This window comes from Phasianus colchicus, chromosome Z, assembly GCF_987193195.1.
Source record: "Phasianus colchicus chromosome Z, bPhaCol1.hap1.1, whole genome shotgun sequence".
Lineage (NCBI taxonomy): Eukaryota > Metazoa > Chordata > Aves > Galliformes > Phasianidae > Phasianus > Phasianus colchicus.
Window position 1 is genome coordinate 34910278 of NC_143476.1, and position 10308 is coordinate 34920585.

At 51.8% G+C, this 10308-nt stretch overlaps 1 protein-coding gene across 4 annotated transcripts; it reads left to right on the plus strand.

Moving 5' to 3' along the window:
* Positions 1–5419: 5419 nt before the first annotated feature.
* Positions 5420–10093, plus strand: LOC116241136 (uncharacterized). Of its 4 annotated transcripts, XM_090131741.1 has the most exons (11): positions 5422–5760; positions 6178–6239; positions 6396–6549; positions 6820–7076; positions 7192–7277; positions 7727–7818; positions 8145–8253; positions 8495–8591; positions 8741–8878; positions 9333–9511; positions 9816–10093. In XM_090131741.1, the coding sequence occupies exons 1-11, from the start codon at positions 5676–5678 to the stop codon at positions 10015–10017; spliced, it is 1461 nt and encodes a 486-aa protein (XP_089987867.1). In that variant the 5' UTR covers positions 5422–5675; the 3' UTR covers positions 10018–10093. The 4 variants fall into 4 exon arrangements, with proteins under 4 accessions (XP_089987865.1, XP_089987864.1, XP_089987867.1 ...); XM_090131739.1 differs by having other exon boundaries at positions 5420–5760; positions 6396–7076; XM_090131740.1 differs by having other exon boundaries at positions 6178–6549.
* Positions 10094–10308: the final 215 nt, after the last annotated feature.

Here is a 10308-nt window from a genome sequence, read left to right on the forward strand (position 1 = left end):
GCTGGCCTTGGTTTGTTAAAGTTAATTTGATGGCCACTTGCATTCATCTCTTTGCACATAGAATTTACAGTGTTTCTTTCAACAGAAATTTGCTATACCTCTCTGTCTTTGATGAATATGTAAAAAAAAATACTGCCAAAAAAAAAAGATGGGCATGTGGTGAGGGTGATAGGCAGGAGTATGGGTATTAGATTCCAGAGTCAAGTCTTTCCTGTTTCTGGTGAAAAGTGACAAAAGGAAGTAAGAAAGTGCAGAATACTAAGGCACAGAATAAGTGTTGTCAGCATGGTTTCTCCAGCAGACTTACAACTTCATTGCATTTCACAGAACATAATGTCTGGCTCGTCTTTGTGGAAACAGAAAAGACAGCACTGAGAGGCTGTTCAGTACCTTCAGGAAAGCACAGGTGTTTTTGTACAAGATGTTTGCCCTGAACTCTCACTTAAGATCCAGTTCTACCCATAGCCCATTCTGTCGTTAATTAGCCAGCTGTTCAAGTGTACCTACCTGAAATCTCCCATGCTACTGATTCGTTTTCCAATGTTCTTACATGAGAACAATCTATTTAATTCCTCTTATCAGCAGCCTTTTAAATGTCATAATGTTTTCATGTCTCCCCTCATGCTGTGTTTTAATAGATTATAAAATCCCTCATCTTTGAATCTTTCCTCCAAGAACATTCATAGACTTTCTGAAGTTATTCTTATCTTTCTCCAGGCAGTTTACCTACAATGGGATATGCTTGCTCAGCAAAAGTAATATTCATAGAATCATAGAACCACCAAGGTTGGAAAAGACCTCCACGATCATCCAGTCCAACCATCCACCTACTATTAATATTTCCCACTAACCCATGTCCCTCGGTACAACATCTAAATGTTTCTTGAACACCTCCAGGCTGGCTGACTCTATCACTTCCCTGGACAGCCTGTTCCAGCACCTAATCACTCTTTCAGAGAAGCTGTTTTTCCTAATGTCCAACCTGAATTGTCCCTGCTGCAACGTGAGGCCCATTCCCTCTAGTCCTATTACTAGTTACATGAGAGAAGAGGCCGACCCTCAGCTCACTACAACCTCCCTTCAGGTAGTTATAGAGAGCAATAAGATCTCCCTTGAGCCTCCTCTTCTCCAGGCTGAACAATCCAGCTCCCTGCAGCTGCACCCTCTTAAGACTTGTGCTCCAGACCCCTCACTGGCTTTGTTGCCCTTCTCTGAACGCACACCAAAGCCTCAATGTCTTTCATGTAGTGAGGGGCCCAAAACTGAACACAGTACTTGAGATGCAGCCTCACCAGAGCTGAGTACAGGGGATGATCACCCTCCTTGTCCTGCTGGCAACACTATTTTGATACAAGGCAGGATGCCATTGGCCTTCTTGGCCACCTGTGCACACTGCTGGCTTATGTTCAGCTGACCAATAGCCCCAGATTCATTTCCTCCAGGCAGCCTTCCAGCCTCTCTGCCCAACCCTGTAGCATTGCATGGGGTTGTTGTCCAAGTGCAGGACCTGGCACTTGGTTTTGTTGAACTTCATCCCATTGGCATCAGCTACACAGTATAGATCCCTCTGTAGTGCCTTCCTACTCCCAGGCAGATCAACACTTCCTGCCAACTGGAAGTCATCTGCAAACTTACTGAGGGTGCACTCAATCCCCTCATTCAGGTCATCAGTAAAGATACTGAACAGGACAGGCCCCAATACCAACACCTCTTGTGGCCAGCTGCCACCTGGATTTAATTCCATTCACCACCACTCTCTGGGCCCAGCCCTCCAGCCAGCTCTTTACCCAGCAAAGAGTGTACCTGTCCAAGCCACGGGCTGCAAGCTTCTCCAGGATAATACTGTAGGAGACTGTGTCAAAAGCTTTTCTGAAGATAAGGTAGACCATATTGTTAGCCTTTCTCTCATCCACCAGGCAGGTCACTCAGTCATAAAAGGAGATCAGGTTGGTCAAGCAGGACTTGCCTTTCATGAACCCATGCTGTCTATACTTGTTGGAGAGATGTTGTTGAGTCAGTATCTGAGTTGACAGTCTCCTGCAACTCCCTGTGCTTCTTTCATCTCTATGCTGCCCCTTCTTAATTATTCTTACAATGGTCATAAATACCATTCTTCAACTAGTCTGCTGAAGCAGCATCACTGTTACTCTTACACTTCTACAAAATAAACAGAGTTAAGGGGTAGAAAAAAACTTGAGGCTGTTTCCTGCTTTTTATCATATAACAAGAGGAGTCACAAGCATTTGAAATGCAAGAGGACGCCATTCTACAAATTAAACACTCTCCAGCAGGTTCAATTCACTGAAAAGCTTTTGTGTCATGGTTTGAAAAAGAAGCTATGTTACCCATAAATCTCTTAGAGTACTCATAAAACTCATACGTCTACCATCCCCCATTTTATGTTTATCTGTGCCAGAATTTTGCTGAGTTGGCATCCACTGCACTGGCAGTTACATCTGAGCTGCTGAAACACTAACAGACTAATAAAGAAAATCAATCTGTGAAAGCATTGCATGCATCTGAGTTAAAACCATCTCAAAATGCAAATAAGGATTAGCATTACAAATGTGCTCAAAATTACAAGCTTGTGAGTAAACGTGCAGCTTGCAGTACAAACAATCTATATTAAAGAAGTGACACTAACCATTAAGGCTAGATGACCATTCCTTTCTAAGGAATCCAAAACTACAGTCTCAGTCATGAGGGATTAGACTACAATACCTCCCTCCTCCTTTTATTTTTTACATGTTTTTTGGTGAAAATCCAAATAATTGTAGTAAAGGTTATAAACTGTGAAGATCACAAACAATACATTCAAGATGGTAATGCTAACATTAATTAATATATAATATTGATCCTGCAAAACTGCATGATGTCAGAATTTACAGAGGTGTGGATATCAGCTTTTAATATTTTGATGTTTTGGGATGCATTAAAAAGAGTGTGGCCAACAGGTCAAGGAAGGTGATCTTCCCCCTCTGCTCTATTTTGGTGAAGCCACATCGGTATTTACTGTGTCCAGTGCTGTGTCAGTTCAAAAAATACAGGGATTTTCTAGAGAGTCCAGTGGTGGGTCATAGAGATGTTGAGAGGACTAGAGCATCTGTCTTACGAGGAAAGGCTGAGACAGCCGAGACTTTTCAACCAGGGGAAGACTGAGAGGGTGTCTCACCACTGTTTATAAACACTGAAAATGTAGGAGCCAAGTGAATGGCTCCGTTCGCTTTTCCCTTTTTAGTGATGTGCATGACAAGGGGAAATGGGGAAAAACTGCAATACAAAAAGTTCAGTAAAAACATAAGGAAGATCTTCTATACTATGAGAGCAACAGATCACTGAAGCTGCCCAGGAAGGCTGTGGAGTCTCTTCTCTGGAGATATTCAAACCCTGCCTGGACACTTTCCAGGGTGACCTAATGTAGGTAACCTGCTTTACGAAAGGGGTTGGACTGGATGATCTCCAGAGGTCCTTCCAACCCTTATAATTCTGTGATTCTGTAATTTTGTCATTCTGTGAAGGACATTGCAAACTAGTGTCACTAGAGCATCTGCTAAGAAGGAAGAAGGAAAATATTGTCTTGTATCTTGATACCTAAAAATAAGAGTTCAAGGAAAATAAGAAGGAAAACAGGGCCGGCATGCTATTTAAAGTCACTGCATCTTGCCTTTACACAACTACAGTGAGACCCCACTCCTTTCCCATTCCAGTTTTCCTCTAACTCTTGCTGACTGGATCAGCAGATGAAGAAGATGAACTAATCTGGTTACCTCTGGACTCTGTCTTACCAGGCAGAAACCTCCATGCAGGCATGAAGTGTCTCTTTTAGAAAAAAGTTCAGTCACCCTCAGGACTTAATGAGGTGTTGGGAGTTTCTTTTCTGCAGTACATAGACCAGCTACCACAGGGCACAGTGGAGTGAAATTCTCATCTAATAGCATATCCCCTTCCATTCTGTGAGTCTGCACTGAGCCAGCCCAGAATATGCTGCTCTTGGACCCTGCCCTGTCCACTGGTCCCTGCATTCAACAGCACTCTGCTTTTACAGAGGGTTAATTGATACCATTTTTGGGAGGAGCTTCTCATAGTCCTTGTTGGTCTTGTGTTGGAGCTTGGGGGTGACGGGACTTTGCTCTTTGCTGCAGTAAACATCTCTAATTTTCATCCACCTACAAGAGTGTTTTCTGAAGTTGACTGTAGTGTATTTCTTCTAACGCTATGCTTATAGTCCCTGAGATGATAGGGCTCAGCATGGTGTTGATCAGAGTGTTTGGGAAGTGGAGAGTCTCATGAAACAGTGAGCGTGCATGGGACCATGCACACTGAAGGTGCTTCATGCTGGGAGATCTTCCGGCAGCCCAAGTGCCATGTCCAGTTGGTCTTCCTTTGCAGATGGCTGTGGAATGAAACAAACTCATCATGGATCACCTGGGCCATGTGAGGGGCTTTGCAGTGTCCCATGAAGCAAAGCAGCAGTTTGCCCTTATTGCGTTGGGCAGACAGCTTGCCCTCTGCAGCCTGTTGCAAGTGCAGAGCTCCTTGGAGCTGGTAGTATGACTGCGCTTTCCTTCCATGGATCCTGCACTTTCTCTCTAGTAAGACGAGGGCCTGAAGAGTCAGCACAGAGAAAAATTATGTAGTTTGCTCCAAAAGTAACACCTCCTATTTATTTCCACGCAAGCAGCAGATGCGAAGAGCAGAAGAACACTATGCAGGGCGGAAGCGTCAGCTGGGCCAAGAGGCAGGGGACCTGTGAGGAGTGGTCCGGCACTGGAATGGGCTGCCTAGGGAGGTGGTGGAGTCACTGACCCTGGAGGTGTTCAAGGAATGTTTGGATTTTGTGTTGAGGGATACGGTTTAGTGAGAACAATTGGTGATAGGTGGATGATTGGACTGGATGATCTTGTAGGTCTTTTCCAACCTTGGTGATTCTGCGATTCTGTGAGAGGAGATAAACCATAGGAAGCCAGCTACTCTGGGCTAGATGGCAGTCGTTTCTGCGTGCAATAACAAGGCTTCACATCCTTCAACTGAAAGGCATACAGAAAGATGGCAAGAGACTGCATCTGTGACACATTCTCCCCTTTCACATGAACGTGCAGTAGCAATGAAGTTCCTTGTTTCTAGCTCAGTAATAGACTGCAGTGATTGTTCTGTTTACGGCCAGCAGATAGTGTTTTCCTGACAGACAAAATCCCTAGCAGCTGCTAACAAAGTTTAGCAAGTTACACACAGAAAAATTACGTAGGTTGCTCCAAAAGTAACACCTCCTATTTATTTCCACGCACGCAGCAGATGCGAAGAGCAGAAGAACACTGTGCAGGGCGGAAGCGCCAGCGCAGCACCCTCGGGGGCCTCGCTGGGCTCCCCCGTCCATGCTGGGCCAAGAGGCGGGGGGCCTGTGAGGTGGGCGAGTCCCCCAGCCCTCTGTGACACGTCACGGCGTCACAATGGGGCTCAGCTCTGAGTCCCTGTCCCCAGCGTCCCCCGGCCACATTTCCCAGCGAGGCCTGGGAGGTGCCAGGGCTGTTCTTGCCAGCGCTGCTCTGCTCCGCTGGAGCTGCTCTGCCGGCAGGAGAAGGCCAGGGGAACCTGTGAGAGAGAGTGAGACGCTGCTTGCCAGGGGGCAAGGAGCAGGAGCAAGGGAGTGAGCGCCGCTTCTCCAACTGCTGCACAGCATGGCGGCTGACGTGTTCTCTTACCTGCTCTTCGAACCCTTGGATCCCAAGGAGCTTAACTTACTGAAGGACCTCACCACCTCGGGTAAGGCTTGGGGGCCATTGAGGCAGCGCTGTGCTCACGAAGACGGAGGGGAGACGAGGTGTGGAAAGCTGAGGGCTGGGCAGCTGGAGGCCTGGTGTCTGCGAGGAGAGCCCTGCCGGGTGGTGCCCGCCGGCTCAGGGATTGCTTTGGCAGCCCAGGCCCGCTGCCGGTGCCAGGACCCCCTTCCCCAGAGCGCATCCCTTCCCTCTCCAGACCGGCCCCAGGCGCAGTGCGCGCTTCCCGCTCGCTGGGCACGGTCAAGAGCTGTGCTGGAAGCTACTGCAGCACGAGTGCTCGTTGAGGGCAAGGGAGAGCTTGGTCGCATCCCGCTCTCTCCTCTGCTGGGGGAAGGGGTTTCAGAAGGGTTGGGCGTTGCCAACTCCGAGTTGGCTGATGGGTCTTTCTTTTGCTTTCCAGAGATCTGCCAAGTGTGGTGGGCCACATCCAAGTACATTCGGGAAGAGCTGCTGGAGAAGAGGGTGAGCCTTACCTCCTGCTCGGAGCCCAGCTTGCCCTTTGCACCTGAGCAGCGGGCAGGCCACACAACACCATGCCCAGGGCCAGCAGGTCATCCAGCACCTTTCCCACCTCTGCCCAGCGCTGCCATGTCTCCCTCTTCTTGTTTGACCTTTCAGGCGGTGGATATTGGAATTGGGAGCTTTGCAGTTGTGCCAGCTCATGCCACTGCCGGAGAGGATGGGGTTCTGGATGTGGACAGACCCGTCTTCCAGCTGAACCACCACATCCAGAAATTTTACAAGCTCAAGGAGCCGAAGACCAAAATTCCTCGTAAGAAGAATTTTGCTTTGCTTTGCACAGCCTCAGCATTTTGCTGTGCTGAAATCCCTGTGACGACCTGGCAAGAGCAAAGTCTCTTGCAACCTGGAGAGTGCAGGCGGAGGGTGCACACGGAGAGTCCCAGCACCCTGCCCCTGCCCCGGGCATCAGCCCGATCTGCCCAGCTCTCCCCAGCTCATAGCTGCATGCTGGGAGCTGGTGGCAAAGCTCACCTGCCTTTCCTGCAGGGAGTGACGTGGTTGGTCTGTGTTTGTTTTGCAGCTGAGATATTTGAGTATCCGTTGGACTTCCAGGAGATTGCTGAAAGCATTTACTTCCGCGTGCCAATCGTACAGCAGTGCATCCATGAGACCCTGCTCTTCTTTGCTGAGGCCCTCCGAGGAAAGAAGGAAGTTGACTTCTTCTTCAACAGACTTGGCATTCTTTCTCTGAGAGGGCAGGAGGTCATCATGAACTTCTTTGATGACTGTGTACTGCAGGTGGATGCGACAGGCAACATGCTGCCTGCTCTTCTTGGGGTGAGCTTGCACGCCTCCGGGGCTCCCTGCAGCGCTCTCAAGTGAGGTTTGCCACTCTTGGGAGCAACAGACACGTGTCTGTGGCCTCTGCTCACTTGTGCCTATCCCGACGCAGGACTCTGAGATGCTGAATATGATTGCGTTTAGAGGCAAAAACAACTTTACTCGATGCAGTGAGGATGGCTGCTTCGTACTGCCTAGGTGAGCGCAAGCACTCCTGCAGCAGCCAGCCGGCCAAGGGAGCAGCTGCTCAGCTCATGCTTTGGGGCAGCTTCTTGCTGAGGCCTCTCTCCTGGCCAGGTTGTTAGGCAGGAGTAGCCCTTCTCTGGAGAGTTCCCGTCCGGCCCATGGCTCGGTCCAGCCGGACAGAGCAGTCCAATGGGCCAGTGCGTGGGCCGCGGGCCCTGAGTGAGAGAGGTGGGAGGAGGGTGTGGGGACAGCGAGGAGGGTCCCCCTGTTCAGGGCTGGCCCGAAGGCGACAGAAGCTCGGGGACAGAAGTTGCTGGAGACTGGAGGGCCCCTCAGCTCCCACAGAGAGTCCTCCAAGGGCTCGGCACTGGCTCCCAAAGAGCCCTGCCAGCAGGTTCTCTGTGTCAGGCACTGAGGAAGCTTGGTGCCCTTTTAGCCCACTGGTGTCTTCTTGTTTCCAGAATTGAAGTTGAGGGCTCGAAGACACACCAAGATACGACTTTCGTCAAGCCCCGGAGACAGTCGCAGCCATGGGGCGAGGGTGCCCGAAGAGGTATGTGAATGTGCCTGAAGTGGATGAGGAAACCTCTTCTCTGCTGGGGAACTTATCCCCAGCCTGTAAGCCCTGGAGTTCCTGAGCACCTCCCTGTGTGTCCCTGCTGCTGGGAGAGGGGTGAGAGAGAGCAGGATGGGCTCAGGAGGAATGCAGATCTGGGCTGAGTCCAGTGTCCAGCAGGGGCAAAGAGCCCCTGAAATAGTGGCTCTGTTCCTGGGGTGGCAATGAGTGTGGATGAGCGGGGCCAAGCAGCTCTGCCACTGCTGCTTACCTGCGCGGTCACAAAGATGATGATGTGATGTTCTCTTGCTTCCCACGTGCAGTGAGCGTGTATGATCCGGTGATGCTGGCTCGGCGCAGGGCATCACAAGTTGTGATGTCAGAGAAAAAACGCAAGGAGCAGGAGGAGAAACAGCGAAGGGTTAAGTTCAGGTGAGCCTCCTGGAGAAGAGCAGTGGCAGGCGGTGGGGGACACACCATGCTCTGGCTTGTTATGTCAGGGAGGTGTTTTCCTCAGCCGTGGTGCCCTTGCCAAAAGGCCCCAGAAATGGCAAGATGACTACAGCCACACAGTCACTTGTGCTCCTGGAGCAGAGCTGTGGGCTGCGAGCCCAGCGGTGAGAAACTGCTTCAGCCTGTCCTCCCACCAGCTCAGCCGGCTGTCTCTCTTTAGGTTCCTGGCAGAACTTGAACAGACATATGCTGAAGTGCTAAAAAAGGCTGCACCTCAGGCAAAGCCCACTGCCGATGCCCAGCACACCTCCAGAATGGTACGCCAAAGGCGTTGATCCGCCACCCTTGAATCCTCCTGGGGCTCCGGAGGAGGGCAGGCATGGCAGCAGCAGCTGGCCTCCCAGGGATCCCTGCCCAAGCCCCAGGAGTCTGACGCTGCCAATGGTTGTGTTTCCCTGGCCTGCAGGCAGCACGCTTGAAGCACGCTCAGACTGAGGCAAGACGGCTCCAGGTGCTGATGGCCTCCAAGCGCAAGGAGGTGGAAGCTGAATTCCGCAGCGAGTACGAGCAGTGCACGCAGAGGCAGAGCACAGAGAGGAGCCAGGTACAGTGTGCACTGACCGCCCTCAGGGAAAGGGCAGTTCCCCCTGCTCCTCTCCTCGGGAGGGGAGCAGCTCAGGGCTCCTGGACATGGCAGCGTTGCTGTGGCCACCTGGCAAGGAAGCATCTTCTGTCTGCCCACTGCCCTGCAAATTGCCGTGCGAGTGGAGCTGCAGCAAAGAGCACAGGGCAAAGGCAGCAGCTGGCTGGGCATGGGCATGTGAAGACTAAACCAAGCCTGCGTGAGGCACCTGCCTCAGCTGAGGCACTGGGGCCCGCGCACACACCTCCGGGCAGAGAAGCCGATGCCAGCCCTTGGCTTCAGGGAGTGAGGGCGCAGTCTGTGTTGCAGAGAGAGCCCTCTGCTCCTCAGTGCCATTTCCTGCACGACCACATCCTGAAGGGCAGCCCTAGCTCCTTGCAACTGTTGTTTGGGACAATCTCTTTTGCCTTTGCAGAACCCCTTCCACCGCCTGCTGGAGGGTGACCCTCGTCCTGCCTACATCGTGAGACGGGAGTACGACCGGCAGCTGGGAGAGAGGCTGAAGGGGAAGGACAGGTGCCAAAGCCCTGCAGGGCAGACAGCACCAGAGGGGTGGCAGAACAAGCCACAGCTCCCGGGGACATCACGGGAACAGTAAGTGTGTGCCGGCTCCTGCAGAGGCCCGGGAGGAGCAGCGTCAGCAGGCCCTGAGCCCCACACCTGTTGTGCGGGCTTCCCTGCGCTGCGGGGCTGGGCCTCCTCCTGCCCACCTTTCCCCCGGCTGGTGGGCACTCTCGGTGCAGATGGGCCTGGGCACGAGGGCCCCTGGGCATCACACAGAGCGGGGTGTGTCCTGGGCAGCACATCCCCAGACTGCAGGCCTGAGAGAAGCCCTGCGGCGTTTCTGTCCCTCCTTCCCCAGCCCAGAGCTGAACGTCTTTCTTCTTGGTTCCCACAGGAAAGGAGAGAAGACGAGGCTCTTGGACCGCCGTGGGAAGGCCCAGGGCCTGCCAACCCTGTCAGGAAGCCGCCAGGCGGCTTCCAGCTGCAGCGGCCGTAGCCATCACGGCCTACACCAAAACGCTGCTTCTGGCGCCAGCAACTGCACCCAGGCGCGCTCAGGCAGAACCTCCCACCGCTGCACACTGCCATCTTTGTAGGGGAGAGTTGGGGGAGAGCTGTTTTTCCAAAAATAACTTACCATCTTCAAGCAAATAAACAGAAATTTCCATCTTCTGTAGTGTCTGCCATCCATGATTGCTTTGTGCGCGCAAATTGCCTTGCTTCAGCAGTTACTTCAGAGTCTCAGCAGAGCGGCATTCTGCCCGGGGAAGGTTGCTATTCCCAGATAAGCGGGACATCTGAAGCCTAAAAGCAGAGCCTCAACATTGCACAGGCTGTGGGACTTACACTGAACCCTGCTAGGCTTGATAATGGAGGCCCTGTAACAA

Excerpts from the sequence above, each read along its gene's own strand:
- LOC116241136 (XM_090131738.1), top strand. The coding sequence starts at position 5,676 with ATGGCGGCTGACGTGTTCTCTTACCTGCTCTTCGAACCCTTGGATCCC. Across the intron at positions 7,077-7,191 it reads TGCTGCCTGCTCTTCTTGGG|GACTCTGAGATGCTGAATAT; the intron begins GTGAGCTTGCAC and ends ATCCCGACGCAG. Across the intron at positions 8,879-9,332 it reads AGAGCACAGAGAGGAGCCAG|AACCCCTTCCACCGCCTGCT; the intron begins GTACAGTGTGCA and ends TTGCCTTTGCAG.